The sequence below is a fragment of the Typopeltis vanoorti genome, chromosome 9, assembly GCF_054136105.1.
Source record: "Typopeltis vanoorti isolate ZY-2024b chromosome 9, IOZ_Tvanoo_1.0, whole genome shotgun sequence".
NCBI lineage: Eukaryota > Metazoa > Arthropoda > Arachnida > Uropygi > Thelyphonidae > Typopeltis > Typopeltis vanoorti.
The window spans coordinates 60,976,831-61,002,715 of NC_143557.1; the positions used below are offsets into that span (position 1 = coordinate 60,976,831).

At 35.4% G+C, this 25,885-nt stretch overlaps 1 protein-coding gene across 3 annotated transcripts in view; it reads right to left on the reverse strand.

Moving 5' to 3' along the window:
• Nucleotides 1-25,885, reverse strand: part of LOC150103081 (putative phosphorylase b kinase regulatory subunit beta) — an 860,602-nt gene that overhangs the window by 704,773 nt on the left and 129,944 nt on the right. For all 3 annotated transcript variants that reach the window (XM_090398411.1, XM_090398412.1, XM_090398413.1), the window contains exon 4: nt 17,326-17,428. In XM_090398411.1, the coding sequence (XP_090254537.1) occupies nt 17,326-17,428 (103 nt within the window). The remainder of the gene's footprint in view (nt 1-17,325; nt 17,429-25,885) is intronic.

Consider the following 25,885-nt stretch of genomic DNA (forward strand, 5'->3'; position numbering starts at 1 on the left):
TTTTGCTGTCCAATATCCCAGACAGCAAAAGTGCAGTATGAGCAGAAATTGGAAAATCAACTCAAGTAAAACCTAGAGAGTTTTTCATATATTTGGCAATTAGAAGGACGAATGATTATGGTAAGATAACGTTAAAGGATGAGGTTGACAGAATAGTAGTAACTGCTAGGCTCAATTACAGAGAACATAGTTGAGGTCTTCAGTCAAAAATTTATAAGAGTGTTTCATCCTCATCAGGGTGAAATAATGAGAAACCCAACTGTATAGGAAACAGATGAGGATAGCTTAATCATGAGTGAGTAACAGATATATCGAAATACATAAGATTGATGTCAAAAAGGGAATAGGATTTGATGACATATCACTATGTGTCATAGTGGAATGTTCCAGGGAGTTTGCAGCAGCATTGGTACTCTTGTTTAATAACAGACTTACAATAGCACAGGAGAATTTAAAATTGTTCCACTTCACAAAGGTAGTGAATAAGGCTGCAGATACAAATTGTAGGCCAATCTGTATATCTGGTGTTGTGGTTAAGGTAATGTAAAGATTAATGAGAACCAACATAAGAAATGGTTGATAACAGCAGTGTTTTCGGTGACTGTTAGAATGAATATGTTAAAGGTATATCATGTTTTACTTAAGTACTATAACAAAGTGATGAATATATTGGACAATGGAGTTGCATAAACAGTGGCATACTTAGATTTTGCAAAAGCATTTGATAAAACTGCCACACAACAGGTTGTTAAATAAACTGAAATGGATGGAAATAGATAACAGACTAGTGAGTTAGATCAGTGACTGGCTGTCAGATAGGAATCAGAAAGTTATATATGGGAGTGCAATATCACAAAAGGAGAAAGTCACTATGTATGCCACAGGGGTCTGTATTGGGGCCATTGTGGTTCAACTTGTATATTAACCATATTGAGGGAGATTTAACTAGAGATATACAAACTGTCTGCAAATGATGCAAAATTGGGAAAAACGATGCAGAGCTCAGCAGATGTTGTGGCTTACAGGAGGACTTGAATAGATTGTATGAATGGTCAAGTAAGTGGAATTACCAGTTCAATGTTGCAAAGTGTGAGATTTGAAATTTGGTAAGCAATGATGGGATGCAAAGTATACTTAGTGGAGAAACTTTGAAAGAGATAAAGGAGTGATGATTGTGGACAAGGACCTGAAATTTAACAGGCTACATTGCATAAGTTGTGAAGTCATCACATTGGATGATGGATGGTCATCACATTGGATGATGGATGGGCCTTATAAGACAGAAATATAAGATCTGATAATGCTGGAGTCTTGACAGATAACAGATTGATTTGGAGGAAAATTATTGATAGGATGTTAGTAATAAGTTTTTCATGTAGTACTATCATAATATCCTATACATCCCTTGAGTATAAAGAGCAGACCAGAATGTTAAAGGTTAAAGATGTCATGTGACATCAAAAATGGTTAAAGATGTCATGTGACATCTTTAACCGGTGTTCCACCGGTGAAAGATGTCACATGACACAGTTCTGAGTGTAATTGGCTACTCTGATCCTAACAACTGAAGACTGCTATGTGCACTGACTTCTAAACCAATAGAATATCGTTTATAGGTCATGTGTTTGCAGGAGGGGTGGGGAGGAGCATCTCTTTTACAGTCATTCAGTAATGTGTGTTTGGTTTGTTTTTTTTAAAAATCAGCTAACGCCTTTTTATTCCCGTATACGGGGAGTAGACGAGGCCATTTAGCCCTATCTAACTTTTGGAGACTGAGTGGGCAGTTCAATCTCCACTGGTACCAATCAGAGATAGATGGTCCAAGGCTATCACTAATTAAGCGGTACTCAGTGAAGAGAGACAGCTCAAATGTGCCGCCATCTCGTGGTCCCTATCCCTAACACAATATATTTAATGTCTGAAATAATGTGGGTTCTACGGTCGATTTTCTTGAGTTTACAGGACGAAAAACCCGAGTTTCCGGGAGGAAAAACCTGCTTGCCCGTGCCAGAGATTGACTAACTCGGGAACCGGTCGAAAAAAGGCTTAGAAAAATTTCCTCTAGTCGCCGACTAGCCTCGAAACCAAGTCTTCCTTCGTGCGGCCAAGCGCCGTGGTTGGCAAATGCCACATCCACTGAGCTACACAGGCTCTTGTGTGTTGTGTAACATCGTAATATCGAACAGTCCATTTTTAATGTGTATTTAGTTTGTTGGTTGCCTAACATCATAGTAGCACACAATGGATAAATTTATTATTAAACGAAAACGTGATTCTGAGGCAAATATTAATGATGGGGCAAGTACAACTAGAAGTAGTAGTAATGACGTTGCTGCAAATATGTCTCATACAGAAGACAGCATTATACATAGTAAAATAAGAAATATTAAAAGACAATAGTCAGACGAATATTTAAATTACGGTTTTACATGGACCAGTGAGGAAGAATGTCCTATTCCCCAGTGTCTTGTATGCGGGGAGGAGGGGGCTATCCAGTAGCACAATGGTTCCTGCTAAGTTGAAAAGCCACTTTACTATGAAGCATGCCAATCTTGTTTCAAAAACTAAAGATTACTTCAAGAGATTGTTGGATATGCAAGTTACACAAATAAAATATTTTGAAAAGACTTAAAATTTCTGATAAGGCACAACTTGCATCATATAAAGTAGCTGAATTAATTGCTGTAAAATTAAAACCACATACTATAGCAGAGTATCTTATTTTACCGGTCTGTTGTGAAACAGTAAACATTATGTTTGGCGATGAAGCAAAAAAGGAAATTATGAAAATTCCTCATTCAGAATAAAAAATAAAATTAAAGATATGTCAGATGATATTGATAAAATGGTTACTAATAAACTTTTCAAACAACATTTTGCTTTGCAAATTGACGAGTCCACTAACATTAGCAGTAAAGCTCATATACTAGGATTCGTTCGTTTCATTAATGAAAATGAAATAGTGAATCAATTTCTTTGCTGCAGAGAACTTACTGAATGTACAACAGGACAAGATATTTTTGACTCTATTATGCCATATTTAGAAAATTTTAAAATTTCATCGGTGCTGTGTGAAGGAATTTGTACGGACGGTGACCATCAATGGTAGGCTCTATTAAAGGATTTGTTACCTTGCAAAGAAAATAAACCCAAATATTATATCTATGCACTATTTTTTGCACAGAGATTCCCTAGTTTCAAAAACATTACCAGCAATATTAAAACATGCACTAGACCAAGTTGTAAATATGGTAAATTACATCGTCAAGACCTTTAAAAGCATGCCTTTTTAAAAAACTCTGCATATCTATGGAAGCCAAGTATGAATCTTTGCTTTTGCACACTGAAATTTGATAGTTATCCAGGTGTAAAGTGCTATTCTGAATTTTAGAACTTAAGAATGAATTATTGGCCTTTTTCAAAATGAACATACAGATGCTTTTATAAAATGTCTTCAAAATGATATTTGGTGTGCTAAAATGGCATGTTTAGCCAATATTTTTAATTACTTAAATAGCATTAATACAAGTATCCAAGGGAAAAATGAAAATATTTTGACATCCACTGACAAATTGTCATCTTTTCAGAAAAAAGTATCTCTTAGGAAAAAACCGCATATCAGAAAAAAAATACAGTAGATATGTTTCCTTCGCTCCATAATAAAAATGTAGAGGGAATTATTTCCATTATAACAGAACATTTAACAATATCGGAAGAAAAAATTTCAAGTTACTTTCCTTCCTTAAATATACACAATTATGAATGGATACGAAATCCATTTGGCACAGTTAATACATTGAGTTGTGAATTTTCGTTACAAGAAGAGGAAGAACAATTAGTTACCTGGTCAATGGATCGTACTCTAAAAATGAAATTCACTGAAATAACTCTTGAGGAAATTTGGATTTTTGTCCAAGCCGAATACCCAGCTCACTCCACAAGGACACTGAAAATTTTGTTACAGTTTTCAACATTGTATTTGTGTGAGCTCGGTTTCTCAATATTATCATCATCATCATCATCAAATTCCTGCCATGTACAAATTCACTGAAATAACTCTTGAGGAAATTTGGATTTTTGTCCAAGCCGAATACCCAGCTCACTCCACAAGGACACTGAAAATTTTGTTACAGTTTTCAACATTGTATTTATGTGAGCTCGGTTTCTCAATATTATCATCATCATCATCATCATCAAATTCCTGCCATGTACCCTCAAGGGGGGTGTAAAGGATATGACAGTACTACATGAAAAAATTACATCATTACTAACTTCCTATCTACAATTTTCCTCCAAATCAGTCTGTTACTTGTCAAGACTCCAACATTATCAGATCTTATATTTCTATCGTCTAAGGCACTTTGTACCATATCAATCCACCTATATCTTGGTCTTCCTCTGGGTCGTTTTCCTGCCAACCTGGCAGAGAACACTTGTTTTGCTAATCTTTCCTCACCCATTCTATTTAAGTGACCATACCACCTGAGATTAGCTCTGCTAACACATTCCTGGATGCTGACAATGTCAAGTTCTTTCCTAACATTCTCATTTTTAATATGATAATGCCATTGATGCCATCTTTTCATGCCTCTAATCTTTCTCAGGACTCTCATATCTGCGGTCTCTAGTCTTTGGTCAAGTGTTTTACTTCTGACCCAGCTCTCAGATCCATAAGTTAAAACTGGTTTGAACAGTCTTGTATACAGCTAATTTAGTGTTCCGACTAATTTCTCTCTTATTCCATATGAATTTATTCAATTGACTTCCCACCATACCAGCTTTGCTGATTCTGTTGTCTATTTCTATATTTAATTTACCATCTTCAGTAAAAATCGTGCCTATGTAGCTGAAATGCTTTACCTGTTCCACAAGTTCTCCATTCACAACACAGTTGACATTTTCAATGATTCTGCCTATTTTCATTGTCTTTGTCTTTTTATTGCTGACCTTCATACCATATCTATTACAACAGCAATTGAATTTAGTCAGAGAATCTTGCAGACTTGTAGCAGATTTATTTAGAAGTATAACATCATCTGCATAAAGCAAAGAGCTGACATTAACATCTCCAATTTTGATATCAGGTTTAATACCACTTTCCTTCATAATGTGATCCATATAGATAATGTACATCCTTGTCTCACACCAGATTTAACATTAAACCATCTTCCTGTACTTACTTCAATTCTAACTGCTGACTTACAACTCAAATAAAGACTAAGTATTGCTTGATATAATGCCCCACTGACACCATATAACTGCAGCGTATTGAATAGCTTCTCTCTTGGCACCTTGTCATATGCCTTTTCCAAATCGACAAAACTTAAATACAGATCTTTGTTATATTCCCATGCTATCTTGACTATTTGTCATAAAGTTAAGATCTGATCCTGACAGCCTCTATTTGGCCTGAATCCAGCTTGTTCTTCACCAAGCTTTTCTTCCACAATTCTTCTCAACCATTTCTCAAGTATACTTGCATAGATCTTGCCAGGAACACTCAGTAGGAAAATACCTCTGTAATTCTCACATGCAGTTTTATTTCCCTTTTTATATATGGGTACTATGAGAGCTCTACTCCAATCATCGGGAATTCGTCCCTCTGTCCAGGCTTTCTGAACTATGTAGTGCAGCCACTGTAAGACTCTTATACCACCATACTTCAGCATTTCTGGTCGAATATCATCTACTCCTGCTGCCTTTCCACATTTCAAGCCTTTGATGGCTTTTTCTACTTCAAGTATGGATATGTATTCCTGACCGCATGCCTGGTCAGTGTTTTTTATCACTGTGCTGTCATCACTGCTTGTTTCATTTAGCAGTTTTTCAAAGTAATTACTCCATACTTCAAGGATATCTTTTTCTCCTGTTTTCATGTCAACTTTATCATCTCTAACTCCTTTACAGCACTCTTTCCTCCATTCCTAAGCTTATTCAACAACCTCCAGAATATTTTGCCACCTTCTTGATATTTATTTTCTATATTCTTGCCAAAGTCCTCCATGACGTTTGTTTAGCTAGTTTTACACACTGTTTAGTTTTCTTACATTTGTCTCTGTATTCTGTAAGAGTAAAAGCTGACTTATTTGTCAGGAACTTTTGATATGCTTTCTTCTTTTCCTTCACTGCCTCTTTAACTTCCTGTGTCCACCAGGGAGTTCTGATTTTTTTTATCCTTGCACACAACCTCACCACATGCCTCTCTGGCAGAATCAATCAATGTTTTCTTCAGAGTTTGCCACTGAATCTCCAAGGTTTCATTCCTGTTCTCAAACTCTTTCATTTTCTTTTCAATAATCTTTCTGTATTTTAGTCTACACTTCACATCTGAGAGCTGCTCAACTTTTATTCGCTTTAAAACTTTCTTACATGTTATTCTTTTCGATATGAAATTCAATTTTATCCTGCTCAAGACTAAATAGTGATCACTTCCAATTTCAAATCCTCTGTACACTCTGGTGTCCTGCACCAGGGAGAAAATATCACTATCAATGAGACTTTTCGTATTCCTAGCCTCTTCTCTCCATGTGAATTTGTGCACATTTTTGTGTTGGAACATGGTGTTAGTAATAACCAGTACATGTCCTGAGCAGAAATCCAACAGATATTTGCCATTATTATTAGCTTTGCTCTTTTCTCCAAATTTTCCCAAAATATTTTTGTATGTCTCACAATCATTTCCTACTCTGCTATTTAGATCCCCAACAAGGACCAACTTTTCCTTTTTCATTGTGTCAGTTGCTCTTTCTAAAGCATCAAAAAATTCCTCCACCTCTACCTTAGTAGAACCTTCTGTGGGACCATAGGCACAAATAAGTCTCATTGTCCAGTTCCCCATTCTCATATTTGCCCACATTACTCTACTTGAGACTGCTTGCATTCAAGATTAGCCTCTTATTTACTGTTGAATACTATGGCTACTCCTTCTTTTCCTTGATTTTCATTGCCTGAATATAACATTTTGTATTTATTGCTCAAAAAGATATCACCAGTTTTTGTCTTTTTTGTTTCAGTCACCCCTATTATGTCTCTGGTACTTATCTAATTCCTCAGCTAGCTCCATTTCTTTGCCATTCAGGCTTCTTACGTTGATAGTACCGATTTTTAACTCTGGTGATGTTGAGTTGGGGTTTGTTTTCAGATTTGTTCCAGTAGCTGACTTTTCGCTGTTTGCCCTGGTTCCCTGGCAAAAACAACGGGGGCCTTGTTTAACCATGCGATGCCCCAGCCGGCATGAAATTTTGTCATGTTGTACCATCATTTTTTATTTTGGTTTAACCAATAAGAATACAATTTGGTCGGCTAAATCCCAAATTGCCAGCCCATCCTCGTTCGTTCAGTATCAAAGTAGATACCCAACAGGGTGCACCACAAGAAGGTGAGGATTGGACATTAGGTCAGAAGCCCTAGTCGGTTCTCCGCATTCCTTTAAAGGCTATGTGAAGGTCTCCTCATAGTTAAACTAAACAGAATTAAAGACTTACTAATATAGACAAAGAGATGAGGGTAGCTATATCACATATTAGACCTGATATTGTTGAAATCTGCGAAAGACAACAAAGCTCAAGTATCGCATTAAAATAAGTTCCATTTTTATAAAAAGCAAGTCCATACATATTTTTATTGTCAGTTTTATGACCCTAATGCTTTTAGTGTTTCCCAAATTTTTCTTTTAATCAAAAGTGTTCTGTGACTTCAAAATTGCAGACTGGCTATCTGATAGGTATCAGTAAGTTATGTATGGGGGAACAATATCCAAGAAGAGGAAAGTCACTAATGGTGTGTCTGGGATGTCTGTTTTAGGATCATCATCATCAAATTCCTGACATGTACCCTCCAGGGGTGCACAGGATATGATAGTACTACCTGAAAAATTTACATCATTATTAACTTCCTATCTACCATTTTCCTCCAAATCAGTCTGTTACTTGTCAAGACTCCAACATTATCAGATCTTATATTTCCAATATACAAAATGATTATTTAAATTAAGGGGATATTAAATCCCACATTGTTTTAAAACCGAATAAGAAACTCAAAGATAGGAATCAAAGATCAAAGAGTTTCATGCCGAATATAGTATAGTAACTATAAACGTGTCGGCGACTACTAGAGTAAGCTAAAGCACGTAGTTCAAGTATGCAGTACAAACTAGGGCAACTCATAGCAAAGGTGGAGAAAGTTCTGATTGCTATTCTTAGTATTTTCCATAATGTAAAACCCATCTCCTAGGAGATGTATGATGTTATACATTATGGTGGGAGGTCACTACCCAGACCGGTTTCAATCTTTATTGAGATTTCATCAGTGAGTAGCTAGACCAAAGTATAAAAATATTCTTTGATCTTTGAGTTTCTTATTCGGTTTTAAAACAATGTGGGATTTAATATCTCCTTCATTTAAATAATGTTTTCATCACTGAAATGAAGCCTATTGGCTCTTTATTTTAAATAATTTATGGGTGCACCTTTTTGACAACTTGTATAGCAGAGTATTTAAGTTCTTTTCGCTATACCCTTAGTATTATACTTTGATCTAGCTACTCACTGATGAGATCTCAATAAAGATCGAAACCGGTCTGGGTAGTGACCTCCCACCATAATGTATAACATCATACATCTCCTAGGAGATGGGTTTTACATTATGGAAAATACTAAGAATAGTGATCAGAACTTTCTCCACCTTTGCTACGAGTTGCCCTAGTTTGTACTACGTACTTGAACTACGTGCTTTAGCTTACGCTAGTAGTCGCAGATACGTTTATAGTTACTATACTATATTCAGCATGAAACTCTTTGATTCTGATCTTTGAGTTTCTTATTTGGTTTTAAAACAATGTGGGATTTAATATTCCCGTAATTTAAATAATGTTTACATCGCTGAAATGAAGCGATGTAAACATCGCTTCTTTATCTTAAATCTTAAATACAAAATGATGGTTTTAGGATTATTGTTGTTTAATATAGATTTGTTAATGATATTGGGGAAGATTTGGATGGGAATATAGTTGTTCACAGATGATGCAAAGTTGGGATGAACCATGAGGAATAGAGCCAACACTCCAGAGTCCTGATACTTTGGTTATTCATCTTTGGACCCTCTCTAGTATTTCCACATCACAATGAAAACAAGGTGACCAAATCTAGCCACAATAGTCCATATGTGGTCTAACCAATGCCTTATATAGAGGCAACCACCTCCTTATCCCTACATGTCAATTTATTTTTTATCATAACAAGCAATACAATGTGCAGTCTTTGCAATATGTCTGAGGTATCCCCGGAACTTCAATACACCACCTACCATTACGCTAAGATCCTAAATCTTACCCACTTCCTGAAGTACACCTCCACCAATACAGTATATAGCCTTATATCTCTGTATCCCAAAGTGTAGCATGTTACATTTATTAACACTCATTTGTCCAAGCTAAAAGTCTATTCAAATCTTCTTGTAAAGAATTAACATCAGCACTACTCCTAATTATTCTACCTAACTTTGCATCACAGTAAACATTTGAGGATCCTCAGTCAATCCTCATGAAATATCATTAACAAATAAGTTAAAGTTAAGTTAAGAAACCTGAGGCACACGACCGATCACCTTTGTTTTCTGAGACATGGATCCATTACACAACTTGCTAGTATTATTCAGAGAGCCAACTTCTGATCCATCTAACCAATATACTATCAATTCCTATCCTCTGCAGCTTGTACACAACTTATCATGTGGTAATCTATCAAATGCTTTAGCAATGTCCAAGATTATCATGGTATATGATTCTCCCTTTTCCAACACATTCATCACCTTATCATAAAACATAAGCAGATTGCTAAAACAAGACCTGCTCTTCACAAACCCATGCTGACCATCATAACGAATTTTATGTCCATCAACTCAATCCTATATTCTATTTCTAACCAATTTTTCCAACACTTTGATCACAACTACAGATATACAGATTGGTCTATAAATGGAAACTTTTGTTTTCAAACCATGCATGCTTGTGGAGAGGTATTATTTTGCCTTTTTTCCACTTCTTAGGAACCTTCCCCCACTACAAGACTTTCCTTAAATAACCAAGACAAGGAGTATAACAAAGAGGATAGCTAACGCTAAATACACTGTTACTTCTCGTCGCAACACTCGATCTGATCAAACTTGTCACAAGGGCTTACTTGCAACTTACCATCTTGTGGTCTACCATCCAATCTCTGCAAATGGACTGCCAATTTCCTTTCTGATCATTCACTATGTATAATGATATGATTTCCTTTCTTCAGGGTCCCCATCAATGCTGAAATTCTCAGTGCTCTGTGCTTCTATCCACACTCTTTCTGCTATTCATAAACGAATAGCATAAATAAATAACATATTAATAAATGACCTTCTATCACTAACTCCAACTCCTAGTCACAATTTTGCTAATGGCAGTATTCTCTATTCCTCTTTTTCATCTGACATAACCTTGCAGTGCTCATATATATCCCAAGCTACAAAATGTTCCACAATCAGTGGCAGATCTCCTTGCTGCTTTAGTGAGGTGCAGTATTGAACAAGGTTTCACAGTGGGAAACCTTGTTCAATACTGCAAAATTTGTACGTAACAAATCAGGATCATTCACTGAAGATCTATCATGATGAACACCAGTGTAAAAAACACCAGATGGAATAAATTTGAAATGCCAAAGCATCTCAAGATCAGGTGAAGCTGATGTTATGAATTCTGTTCAATTCATAATCCAACTGAATAACCACTAAGCCTCGTATGTGATACAAAAACATGTGAAATGCAAGAATGTCACAACAGCACAAGTCCCTAAGGAGTAGAAGGAAGGTAAAATTGCTCCACTTCACAAAGGTGATGATAATTACAACAAATTACAATTTATAGGCCAATCTGTATATCTGCAGTTGTAGTTAGCATATTGAAAAGGTTGATGAGAGATAGGATACAAAAGTGGGTTGATAACAGTGGTATTCTTTGTGCTTGTCAGCATGGGTTTGTTAAAAGGGAGGTTGTGGTTTACCAACTTGCTTATGTAGTATAACAAGGTGAGGAATCTACTGGACAAGAGAGATGCATATACAGTGGTATACTTAGATTTTGCAAAGGCTTTTAATAGACTGCCACACTAAAAGTTGGTCACTAAATTGAAGCAGATGTGATTGGATGATAGACTAGTGAGTTGGATGTTTGAAATAGCTATCAGATGGGTATCAGCAAGTTGTGTGTGTGTGGGGGGGGGGGTCTTCACAACACATGACAACACAATGTGACGTCTTCACAACACACCACATGAGTTGTGAAGACATCACATCAGATTATGGCAATGATGCAGAGTTTCTTTCTTAACTTGTAGAAAGAAAGAAAGAAAGAGGCAGTGATGGCAAACCTTTTTACTCCGGTGTGTCAAACATCTTTTTTTTTTAAATATTGACGTTGTTGATGTGCCACTTGCATACATGCATTATAAAATTAACTACATAATCATAGATGGTGACTTATACATATCATATTAGGCTATTTATTTAATAGGACATTGATATAAAATCTACGAATTCATATTATACAATTAATTTAATAAAGTGAAATTACAAACTTACATTACATTTAATGACTTTTCTGTTCCTTCGCCTTAACTGAGAGCGATCTTACACGATTTATCGCAGTTTTTTCAAGAATACCAATATCTTTCAACATCCAAGGTGTGTCACCTGAAACCGTCAAGTGTGTCGGTGCTGACACACGTGTCATAGGTTCGCCATCACTGGTATAAGGCCATGATTAGAGCCTTGTATGGATTACTGTGCACAGATTTGACAGAAAAGGTTGACTAAGGTCATAACTAGTCTTTGGGATGTGGGATATGAGGACAGATTGAGGGAATGCAGTTTGTAAAGACTTGTGAATAGGAGAAAGAGAGGGGATATGACTAAGATATTTAAGTTGGTAAAAGGTTGTTACTAGGTTAATGTGGAAGAAATTTTTGAAAGAATGGGAGAAGAGGTAGAACAAGGGGACATCTCTGGAAGCTGTATAAGTAGGGTGTGAGCAGGAGAATAAGGAGCAGGTTCTTTGCATGGAGAATAGTTGGTGAGTGGAATGCGTTGCCTGACATTGTGGTGAATGCAGATATACCGAATGATTTTAAGGTGTGGCTTAATAGACTTTGTGTGTAATAGTGTTTGCCTCCTGAGATGAGTCTTTTGACTCCATGGAGTTCTGGTATTCATCATCATCATCATCATAGGTATCAAGGATTTAGGCCTAGCATGGCCTGTTCTGGCCTTAGAAGTCATCACTGAATCATTTAAGAGGACGTCCCGGTTTTCTTTTTCCTAATGGCTTGTACTTTAAGGCTTGTTCTGGTAATCTTTCTGTTTTCATTCTTTGAACGTGTTCCATCCATTTATGTTTATATTTTTTAATTTTTTCTATTACTGGTTCTTGGTTTAATTCTTTCATAATATCTTCGTTTCTTTTGTGATCAAATAGGGTATACTTTGCAGTTTTTCTCATAAACTTCATTTCTGCTGTTGTTAATCTTTGTTTGTCTTTTTGTTTTATTGTCCAGATTTCGCTTCCATACATTAAGACCAGTAAGGCTAATGTATTGTATACTTTTAGCCTGGTTTGTTTTTGAACTAGGTTTGATTTAAATACAGAGTTAATTACACCTGTTATTTTTAAATATTTTGCAGTTTTTACGTTTATATCTTTTTCATTTTCATATGTGATCATACATCCTAGGTAGTTAAATGAATTCACCTGTTCTAAGATCTTGCTATCTATTACTATTTTAGTTCTTGCTGGATCTTGTCCTTTAAAGGCCATAGTTTTTGATTTTTCTGTTGATATTATCATACCATAATCTTTGGATATCTCATTTAGATTTAAAATAGCTTTCTGTAAGTTATCTTCAGAATTTGAAATTATTATTTGGTCGTCTGCAAAGAGGAGAGTGTTTAAGTTAACTGTAGGTGAAAGTTTAATTCCTTGATGTAAATTTTTACTCCATTTTATTATTATTTCATTTAAGTAGGTATTAAAAAGAGTTGCTGAGAGGGGACATCAGTGTTGTACCCCTTGGTTTATCTCTCTTGTATATGATAGCTCGTGATTTAATCTTATTTGTATTTGATTATTTTCATATATACTTGTGACAGTTTTTAGGATATTATTTGGTATTTGTCTTTCTTTTAATATGTTAAATAATATATTTCTTTTAACTTTGTCAAATGCTTTTTTCAAAGTCAATAAATGCAATATGTGTTTCTAAATTGTATTCTCTTCTTTTCTCTATTATTAATTTTAGGCAAAAGGCTGAGTCTATACATGATCGTCCTTTTCTAAATCCATTCTGAACCTCTAGAATAAAGTTTTCGGAATATTTCATTAGTTTGCTATTTAAGGTTCTGCTATATATTTTGTAACAGGAATTTAGTATACTGATACATCTATAGTTTTTAGGGTCATCTCTATTACCTTTCTTAAAGATAGGAATCACAATTGCTTTTTTCCATTCTATTGGGGGGGGGGGGGGGATACCAGTTGACTAAATTTTATTTAAAAATAATAAGAGTCTTTCTTTGAATCTTGTTCCTGCATATTTATATAGTTCTGAACCTAGCTTATCTTCTCCAGGTGATTTTCCGTTTCTTGTTTCTTTCAGGCTGATTTCTAATTCTTCTTCAGTTATTTCCTTTTCATTTTCGTTAATTGTTTGCCAGTTGTCTTTTTTAAAATATTTGTCTGTCCACAGTTCTGTGTAGTAATTTAGAAATTCTTCTAATTTCAATTCAGTGTTTAATTTTATGTTTTCTTTGGTATCTGCATTTAGGTGTTTCAAAATCTTAATTACATTGGGTCTTATTTTATATAAATCATGTTCTAAATTAGAAACAAATTTATTCCATGATTCTCTATGGCTGCTTTTTCTGACTTTTCTTTTAGCTATGGCTCTTATTCTTTTATATTCTATTTCATCTTCTAATCTTTTACTGCTTAACCATTTGTGATAAGCTTCTTTTTTCTTTTTGATTATTTCTTTGATTGTATCATCCCAGATCTTCAGTTTTTTCTTTTATTGAATTTTTTGGTCTTTCATAAGCTTTCATTTGCTGCTGCATTTAGTATCGTTTTTATATTAAGCCATTCTATTGCTATCCCTTCATTTTGTTTTATTTTATCTAGATATTGGTTAATTCTTTGTTCATATAGCCATTGTACATTTGTGTCATTCAATAGTCTAGTTTTATAAACAAATGTTTCAATTTTTCTTTCTGTTCTTGTTACTTGTAGCCATTTAGGTGGTAATCTTAATTTTATTTTAACAAGGAAGTGGTCACTGCTTATTTCATATCCTCTGTGAACTCTAACATCTAGTGAAAATTTTGATGTCTTTTCATTTAACATGAAGTAATCTAATATTGATTTCCATCCTCTTGCTGCCCAAGTATATTTATGTATGTCTTTATGTTTATAGAAGGAATTCATTATTTTTAGGTTATTATAAACTACAAAGTCAATCAATTTTTTACCATTTCTGTTTAGAGTGTGTTCTCCATGTATTCCTATATTATTATTAATTTTCGTGTTTCCAATTGTAGCATTTAAGTCTCCTGCTAAAATTATGTAATCATTTTTATTTATTTTATTATATATGTTTTGTAGCTGATTATAAAAAGCAATATTATCCTGTTCTCTTCCTTCTTCTGGGGCATATAAACCAATTATTGTTAAATAGCCTCTATCTATTTTTATTCTAGCTTCTATTATTCTTTCATTCCATAATTTATAATGTTTTAACTGTTTTGAAAGGGAGTTATGAATCCAAATCATCACTCCTGCTTGTGCTCTTTGGTCTCTGTCAACTCCACTGTATATCACATTAAAATTTTCAGTTCTCATAGTTCCTTTTAATTTCTTTTTTGTTTCAGTGATTACTGCTATTTGAAAATTTCTTTCATTTAATAATTAGTCTAATTCTATTTCTTTATATGCTATCCTCTTACATTACAGTTTGCTATGTGTATTATATTTTGTTGTTTCCATTTTTGTTTTACCTTTTCCATTCCAGGGTCGTTTCCCATAGATTCAATCCGATTATCTTTTTCTGTCAGCTTACAAGTAGGATTATGTTCTCCATGTCAGGGGACTAGCCTGACGATGGAATAGTTCAGTGGTAGGGCTGCTACCTTAAGGCTTCTGAACTAGCCTTCTTCCGAATTTAAACCCATAGGAGGAATAGGGTATATTGAAGGGGAAAGAGTAGATTATAGAAGAAATATAGTAAGGTTTATAGAGAGGGCATAGTTGTAAGGCCAGAAATGAAAAGACCCCATGGCCCTCGAGTACTCTAATAGCATAAGGGTCATAAAGTAAGAAGAGTTGGCTGATAAGGCCTTATAGGAAAGATTAAAGTAAGTGGATCTTTCTCAAAGTAGAAGAAGGAGAGGATAGATCCAGCTAGGGGTCCATGGGAGTGCCGCTTCCCTTACAATCAAGATGATTGCCCCTTATGGCCCTGTTGGTCCACGAGTCCTTATTCAGTATATTTGGACCACCCCTCCATATACAGGGTGTTCGGGATAAATTTGACATATTTATAATTAATTATATTTTTCCGTAAGTTACATGTATTAACACACACTTCTCTTCATTTAAAAGTTTGGACCCTTCTTCATTCATATACAAGATGTCAGAAAGGATGGATAGCTGGAACCCACCTGAATCATGGAAGAGAATAACTTGTATCATGATGATTCGTGCCCGCCATCAAAATAAGGATATTACGACTGCTGCCCAATGCTCCCTGAATACAGTAAAAACAATCAGGCATGAACTAGAGACTTGCAATGGTGACTACGAGGATGTAGCAAGAAGAAAGATCCCTAGCAGACGATCTGATTGCGTTCGTACAGCAGAATTCCTCGCAAATCTGCAGGAACAGGTGTTGAAGAACCCTGGCATTGGAATTCGGGCTTTGTTCGTGGAGTTGCTAACTGTAGTCAAGCCCTGGATAACAAGGGTAGCCAATGGTAGGCCGTATGTATGGCAGCAGGATTCGGCCCCTTGCCACACCTCTGGGAAAAGTAAAAAATGGTTGTCTGAAAATTTCTAAGACTTCACCAGTCCAAATGTTTGGCCTCCAAACTCCCCAGACCTTAACCCCATGGATTATTTTGTATGGGGCGCAGTTGAAAAAGACACCAATCGCACTTCCAGTAATACAAAAGCCCAGTTAATGGATAAAATTAAAACAGTTTTTGCGGCCCTTCCCAGGGAGACTGTAGCATCAGCTTGTTCGAGGTTCCGAAGCAGAATTGAAGCTGTGATCGATGCTAATGGTGGTTATTTTGAGTAAATCTTGTTGATAGTATTGTAATTAACTCTGCCTGTAATGTTTTTTGTCAATTCATTAAATTTAATAGATACAAAGAAGATTTTCTTTTTCCTTACGAAACTGTCAAATTTATCCCGAACACCCTGTATATATATATATATATATATACATGCGCATGCATGTGTGAGTGTGTATATATATATATATATATATATATATATATATATATATATATATATATATACACACTCACACATGCATGCGCATGTAAGCACACACACACACATGGTGGGATCCCCTATCCGCCACCCAGGGGATGCGCTCTTTAGGGGTTACAGGGTCCCCTGAGAGGTTCTGGTATTAATAATAATATTAATAAATACTAGCATAAATATTAATTACAGAACATCAGAGAAGACATGATCAAACAGCAATTGAAGCAAAAAACAAGGTATGAAACTTCAAGATGTGGAAAGTCAATAATTAGAGTTCACAAAACATCAGAACTTAGCTATTCTAGGGAATACAAGTGAACACTTGTATAATAACTCACAAAATTCAAAGTAATGTTTTAAATATGCAAATAGATCAAGGTTATTTTATATAAGTGTGTATTTGTAGATTCTGTGAAAGTAGTCCTGACTGTGACATTGAATTATCAGTGGCAAAATCCACCAGCAATGAAATGAGCAACATAACATGATCTCTCTCTCTCTGACACAAATCAATGAACAATATATCAATGTATTTTTTTTAATTTGCTCTGTAGAACTTAATATGTTGCATTTTTTTTAATTCCCTTTATTTTAAATATGCTGCATTTTTTTTAATTTCCTTTATTTTAAATATGCTACATTTTTCCTGTAGTTTAAACATGCTCAGAAAATTTTGAATATGAATATCAAGAACTGGAATAAAGGAACTTATTTTTTTTTACAATTTATATCCAATTTAGAGTAAAATGATTCAATATTACCTTTTCTGTTGCCTGTCTCATCCAACAAAATAGTATTCCACGCATGCATTTTACAGCACTTTGTCCTAATTCATAGGCTTTGCCTCTATCATCATCAATTCGCCTAGGAAAATATAATTAACCAATTTGCAAAAACTAGAGAACTAACAATATGCAATATAATATAAGTTATAAGTAAACAGTATTTTACATAGCAGATAAAGTACTGCATAGTTTATATATTTTGTTGTACACATGTATTGCATAGTTTTGCAAAAATATAAATAGTGAATGCACACACACACACACACACACACACACACACACATATATATATATATATATGGATGTGTTTGTTTAAACATTTAATGGATATAAAGGAAAGATAGTGAATAAGATTTTACAACCCCATCCCCCAACATATCAACAAATGAACAAGGTTAAAGGTGCTGTCACCCTTCCTTATATTCATAATGTTAGACAAAACTGTCAGTTAATTCAATGTAATAACATTAAAATGGATTTCATTCCTCTATACAAAATCTCAAGATTCTTATATACACTGGGATTGATTCTTCCCTTAAGAAACTAGGTGGCTACAAAGTACACTATTTGTGCAGTATATGCTATGCAGGTCAAATGGAACAGTGCAGATAAAAATAGGAGATAAACACATACTCTAGAACATTTTAAAGGTATGGACAAGAAAATATACCTATATCTGAAATAAATTAAAGATGCTAAGAATTTATATTCTTGTTGATCCTTTATTCAAGTGTAAGCAAACAATGTTTGTGTGTGTAAATACATTAACGATTAAGCTACTTGTATACAGAGGCTAATGACTTCACATTATTTGCTTATACTTGGATAAAGGATTAAACAAGAATATAATTTTTCGGCATCTTTAATTTAATTTATAATCAAATGGGGAAACTTTCAACAATTCAATACCTGTATCTGGTTTGGCACATCACACAAACCAATGAAGGCCATTCTGTACTTTGGCAAAAAATATAAATGCTACAGTGACCATCCATAATTGTTTTATCAGGAAATTCAAAGAAGCTTCAGAAATTTTACACATGCATACTGAGCACAACAAAAAACAAAGTGTCATCATTCATCAAAAATTTGACATGACATATGTGAGGGATACAATACACATTTTATGTTCATCATGATAATACTAGCTAGTACATGCACTAACATGTATTCATTGTTTACATCATCATCATCAAATTCCTGCCATGTACCCTCAAGGGGGGGAGGGTGTACAGGATATGATAGTACTACATAAAGAATTTACATCATTACTAACTTCCTATCTACAATTTTCCTCCAAATCACTCTGTTACTTGTCAAGACTCCAACATTATCAGATCTTATATTTCTATCATCTAAGGAACTTTCTACAGTATCAATCCACCTATATCTTGGTCTTCCTCTAGGTCTTTTTCTTGCCAATCTGGCAGAGAGCACGTGTTTCGCTAATCTTTCCTCACCCATTCTGTTTAAGTGACCATACCACCTTAGATTAGCTCTGCTAATGCATTCCCGGATGCTGACAATTTCAAGTTCTTTCCTAATATCCTCATTTTTAATACGATATTGCCATTGATGCCATCTGTTCATGCCCCTAATTTTTTCTCAGGACTCTCATATCTGCGGTGTCTAGTCTTTGGTCAGTGTTTTACTTCTGACCCAGCTCTCAGATCCATAAGTTAAAATTGGTTTGAACACTGTCTTGTATACAGCTAATTTGGTGTTCTGACTAATTTCTCTCTTATTCCATATGAATTTATTCAATTGATTTCCTACCATAACAGCTTTGTTGATTCTGTTGTCTATTTCTATATTTAATTTACCATCTTCATTAAAAATTTCAGCTTGCCTAAGTAGCTGAAATGTTTTACTTTTCACAACACAGTTCTCCGTTCACAACACAGTTCACACTTTCAATGATTCTGCCTATTTTCATTGTCTTTGTCTATTTATTGCTGACTTTCATACCATATCTATTACAACAGTTATTCAATTTAGTCAGAGAATCTTGCAGACTTGTAGTGGATTTATTTAGAAGTATAACATCATCCGCATAAAGCAAAGAGCTGACATTAACATCTCCAATTTTGATATCAGGTTTAATACCACTTTCCTTCATAATGTGATCCATATAGATAATGAATAACAGAGGGGATAATGTACATCCTTGTCTTACACCAGATTTAACATTAAACCATCTTCCTGTACTTCCGTCAATTCTAACTGCTGACTTACAACTCAAATACAGACTAAGTATTGATTGATATAATGCCCCATTGACACCATATAACTGTAGCGTATTGAATAGCTTCTCTCTTGGCACCATGTCATATGCCTTTTACAGATCGACAAAACTTCAATATAGATCTTTGTTATATTCCCATGCTTTCTCAACTATTTGTCGTAAAGTGAAGATCTGATCCTGACAGTCTCTATTTGGCCTGAATCCAGCTTGTTCTTCACCAAGCTTTTCATCCACAATTCTTCTCAACCGTTTCTGATTTATGCAAGTATACTTGCATAAATCTTGCTAGGAACACTCAGTAGGGAAATATCTCTTTAATTCTCACATTTAGTTTTATTTCGCTTTTTATATATGGGTATTATGAGAGCTTTACTCTAATCATCAGGAATTTGCCCCTCTGTCCAGGCTTTCTGAACTATGCAGTGCAGCCACTGTAAGACTTTTATACCACCATACCACCATATAGATGATATTCGATCAGCATTTCTGATCGAATATCATCTACACCTGCTGCCTTTCCACATTTCAAGCCCTTGATGGCTTTTTCTACCTCAAGTATGGGTATGTATTCCTGACTGTATGCCTGTTGAGTGTTATTTACCACTGTATTATCACTGTTTGTTTCATTTAGCAATTTTTCGAAGTAATTACTCCATACTTCAAAGATACCTTTTTTCTCCCATTTTCGTGTCACCTTTATCATCTCTAACTCCTTTTACAGCACTCTTTCCTCCATTTCTAAGCTTCGTCTCACAACCTCCAAAATATTTTGCCACTTTCTTGATATTTATTTTCCATGTTCTTGCCAATGTCCTCCCATGACTTTTGTTTAGCTAGTTTTACAAAGTGTTTAGTTTTCTTACATTTGTCTCTGTATTCTCTAAGAGCACAAGCTGATTTATTTGCCAGGAACTTTTGATATGCTTTCTTCTTTTCCTTCGCCACCTCTTTAACTTCCTGTGTCCACCATGGAGTTCTGATTTTTCTATCCTTGCAGACAACCTCACCACATGCCTCTCTGGCTGAATCAATTAATGTTTTCTTCACTGAATCTCCAAGGTTTGGTTGCTGTTCTCAAGCTCTTTCATTTTTTCTTTAAATAATCTTTGTGTATTTTAGTCTAAAGTTCACATCTGAGAGCTGCTCAACTTTTATTCACTTTAAAACTTTCTTACATATCATCCTTTTCAATATGAAATTCAATTTTATCCTGCTCAAGACTAAATAGTGATCGCTTCCAATTTCAAATCCTCTGTACACTCTGATGTCCTGCACCAGGGAGAAAACATCACTATAACAATAACATTGTCAATGAGACCTTTCTTATTCCTTGCCTCTTCTCTCCATGTGAATTTGCGCACAGTTTTATGTTGATACATGATGTTAGTAATAACCAGTCAATGACCTGAGCAGAAATCCAACAGGTATTTGCCATTATTATTAGCTTTGCTCTTTTCTCCAAATTTCCCAAAATATTTTTGTATGTCTCACAATCATTTCCTACTCTGCTATTTAGATTCCCAACAAGGACCAACTTTTCCTTTTTCATTGTGTCATTGCTTTCTCTAAAGACTCAAAATATTCCTCCACTTCTATCTTAGTAGAGCCTTCCATGGGACCATAGGCACAAATAAGTCTCGTTGTCCAGGTCCCCATTCTGATATTTGCTCATAACTCTACTAGAGACTGCTTGCCATTCAAGAAGATTAGCCTCTTATTTACTGTTGAATACTATGGCTACTCCTTCTTTTCCTTGATTTTCATTGCCTGAATATAACATTTTGTATTTATTGCTCAAAAAGATATCACCAGTTTTTGTCTTTTTTGTTTCAGTCATCCCCATTATGTCGATCTGGTACTCATCTAATTCCTCAGCTAGCTCCATTTCTTTGCCATTCAGGCTTCTTATGTTGATAGTAGTGATCTTTAACTCAGGTTATGTTGAGTTGGGTGTGTTTTCAGATTTGTTCAAGTAGCTGACTTTTCGCTGTTCATCCTTGTTCCCTGGCAAAAACAAGGGGGCCTTGTTTAACCGGGCAAAGTCCCAGCCGGCATGAAATTTTGTCATGTTGTACCATCATTTTGTATTTTGGTTTAAGCCAATAAGAATACAATTTGGTCGGCTAAATCCCAAATTGCCAGCCCGTTCTCGTTTCTTCACTATCCAGGTAGATATCCAGGTGAAGATTGGACATTAGGTCAGAAGCCCTGGTCGGTTCTCTGCATTCCTTTATGTGGAGGTCTCCTCTCAGTTATACAGCTTTGACCCTTAGCACCCCCATTGTTTACTTCATTGTTTACACTGTTTACTTTTACCTTAATTTTCATCTGTTATATTCTATTCTTGTATCCTGTCATACAATTTGCTGGTTTTTTAACTCATTTTTTTTCATAAAAAATGTCCCTGAAAAAATGCACTTCATTAATATGAAACTAGCTGTGCAGCAAACAATTAATAAACTTATATATATATATATATTAATTTTCACCATGTGTCTTTATACCAGAAGTTTCAAGATGTCAATGCAACCACTGAAATCTCAGATATTCATAATAATAATTTTTTATGCCTGCTCTTCTCTTTACTGCAATGCAGCAGTTGTTCCATTGTTTCACCAGGAAAACATGTTTTGTGCACTTTATTAGTCATCACACCTCTAATGATCAAGTCACCATACAATGATATAAGATTATCCTTTGACTCTTTCTTCATAATATTAACTTCCTCCTTCTCATTCTCATCAGCCAATCTCTTCTATAGTTGTTTAATACCTTCTTTATATAATTTACCTGTACAGTAAGTTCATCATGTCTATGAATTACATTAGTTTTAATATGCATTAATGGTTATGAGAGTATGAAGGAATGATTTTTTTTTTATCACTCTCACAAATGAGAGGTGTCTATAGCAAATAAATGCCATGTGCAGGCAGGGCTCAGGAGAAGAAAAGAGTAATCTGTTGATATTCTTCTTAAACTGGTTGGAAGTTATAGTCCTTTGGAAATATTTAATGGGAGAGGTTGTTGCACGGAACTGAGGTGGATAGAATGAAAAATAACTGGGAGTAGCACATTCAGTGAGTATGCAGATCAACTGTAAAAGGATGTCGAGTAGCTTTTGCTGAGTTCCTGTAGATCTGGCAGAAATGGCTAGACGAGGTTATGGAGAAGTCACATCTAATAAGTGGTATCAGAGAAACTTGTTATAGATTCAGGAATGAGCTGTTATGTTTGCATCCGAATGCTAGAAGTATCAGAAACAAGGGATGTGAAATGGTTGCATTGACTGAGTTCATTTGTCTAAAAATTGTTGGAATAAGTGAGAAATGTTGGATGAATGACATCTTGACAGGAATAGAGATGGGCGGGTATGATATATTTCATGAAGATAGAAAAATTAAAAATGGAGATGGAGTGCTATTGTTGATGGGAAAGAAAGTTAAGTCCATACAAGATACAAGGGAGAAATAGTGGCAGTAGTTTTAAGACAGTATGATGTGAGATAGAAGTAAAAAGAATGAAATATTCAGTCAGATGTTGCTATAGATCTGGTAATGTGGAGGGTAGTGACCATGAAATGTATAAGAAAATTAGCCAAGCAAATGGGAACAGTGTGATCATTATGAATGATTTTAATTATGCCAGTATAGACCAGAATGATGAGACAGCAACTGGAAGTAAAGAAAATGAGTTCTTAGAGTTTTTGAGGGACAACTACTTCAGGCATTATGTAACACAGGTCACAGAAGGCTTGAGAGTCTTGGATTTGATCATCTCATCAGAGAATCTTATTATAAATGAGATATCAAATCTTCCTCCAGTTGGTGAGAGTGACCATGAAGTGATTACCTGGGTAGTTGCCAACCATGTGAGGACTTCGACGAGAAAAGAGTACATGTGAAACTACAAGGCTGGTGATTATGAGAAGCTCAGGAGACAGCTTGTAGCTGTAGCATGAAATGAGGAGTTGGGCAGAAAGTAGATCAATGCTGCTTGGGAGATATTCAAGAACTATCTAGTAAAAGCAATGTCTAAATGTATTTCAAGGATCAGAAGGCTAAATAAGGTAGGTGTGAAATGGATGAATGAAGATGCATACAATACAAAGAAAAAAGATATTATGTTAGCAACGTAAGTGATAATAATTAATTCCATGAGGAATACAAACAACAGACAAGGAAGGCAACTTGGTTGGTAATGGAAGCAAAAGTTCAATATGAGTAGCAGTTAGCTAATGATGCAAAAAAAGAAAGAAAAGAAAAGACAATCCCAGGAAGTTCTTTTGATATGTAGCCAGCAAAAAAAAAGAAAGAATGATTATGGAATGATGGCAATATGGAATAACAACTGCTGAAGAGGATATAGTTGAGATATTTAATGAACAGTTCATAAAGGTCTTTCATCCTTGTGAATGTGACATTATGGAGAGTTTGTGGATGATGATGAGAAGGAGAGTCTGACTTTGAATGAGCAAGAGATATATGGAGAATTGAGCAAATTTGATATTAATAAGGCTATGGGACTTTATGACATATTACCATGTATTTTGAAAGAATGTGTCAGGGAGTTGGCATATTTGTTTAATATATCTTGCATTGGATCAAGTTCCAAAGGAGCAGAGCACCACTTCCTAAGGGAGGTGACAGAACTCAAGCATCAAATTGTAGAACAATCTGTTGGAGAGGCTGGTTAGAACCAAGATCCAGAATTGAATTGACAACAGTGGTATTATCTTTGATGAACAGCACAGATTTGCTAAAGGGAGGTCATGTTTTAGCAATCTACTTATTTATTTATTTCGTATCCAAACACAAGTAGTACAGTAGTAAGTGGTATAACATGATTTACAACAAATTAGGATACGTTACAATGAGATCAGCTTAGATTTGGTAGGTGAATTATACAGGGAATAATAATTAAATATGAAAAAAAGGAAACTATACATAACTTGTATACAATAAATATGGTCAGATGTTCCTCCAGTATCTTGCACAATCAACTGCTCTTTCTGTGCAGGATATAAGGTCCTCTTTTGTGCAAGACGATGAAAGAAAGGGACAAGAAGGAAGGTGTTCCATGGACTGGGTTGTCCCACACTCACAATTGTCTGGACCAGTGAGGTAGCCCCATTTGATGAGGTTTTGCAGCATCCTGTCATTCGAAGTCTGTTGAGGCTTTTCCAAGTATTCCAGTCCAAGTGGGCATCACGTGGCAGATGTTTGGCTGTTGGAATACCAGTATTATTTTCAGGGTATAGTGCAAGCCACTGTTGAAGTCTCTGGGAGGTTTTTAGGTAGTTCAACAGTTGCCAGGAAGCTATGTCGGGATCTTGGTCTTTGGGACACTGAGGTCTGGCCAAATAGTGGGTGGTGTTCATCTTCATTTGTCTGCTTCTTTCATCAGCTGAGAATGCAGATCTTCCAATTGAAAGGGGTGTACCAGCCAAAGTATACAGGTCTTTTAGTGGTGTTGGTTTCAGGCATCCTGTAATTAAGCGGCAGCTTTCATTCAATGCTGGATCAAATTTTTCAGCATGGCAGGATTTGGACCATACTGGGCAGGGTATTCAGCAGAAGAATAGCAAAGGGCCAAGGCAAAAGATCTCAGTGTGCTAGGGTCTACACTCCATTTGGAGGAGGTAAGTTTTCTTAGTATGTTGTTTCTTGCATTCACTTTTGCCTTTGTTTTTTCTATGTGGGTTTTATATGAAAGGGTGCGATAGAGAGTCACACTGAGGTAGACTGGGTTCCAGGAATGTTCTATATTAGTGCCTTCCCAAGAAATCTGTAGCTTCGTAGCTTCCTGTTGGCTTCCTTATTGTTAAGGTGGAAAAAGCCAGTCTGGGTTTTCAAGGGGTTTGGTTTTAGTTGATTGCTGGTATAGTATGTGATCAGACTATTTAAGGCAAGTGATAGAGTAGTTTCAATGGACTTGAAATTTTTTGACTGTAGCTATGGTCATCAGAAAAAATAAAATTTCTAGTTCCTGGAAAGATGGGGAGATCATTGATGTAGATGTTGAAAAGTAATGGTGATAACACACTTCCATGGGAGAGGCCATTTTTTTGGAGGTGCCAGCGGCTCTTCCTACCCCCAAGGTCCACGTAAAAGCGTCTGTTTTCCAAGAGTGATTGGATCACGAGGACAAGGCAATAGACGCTAGTTATTCTGTATATTTTATTTCTGAGTGTGAGATGGTTTATGGTATCATATGCTGCAGTTAGGTCTACAAAGACTGCTCCTGTTGCTAGTTTTTGCTCATAACCATTTTCTATATATTGAGTGAGGTTGA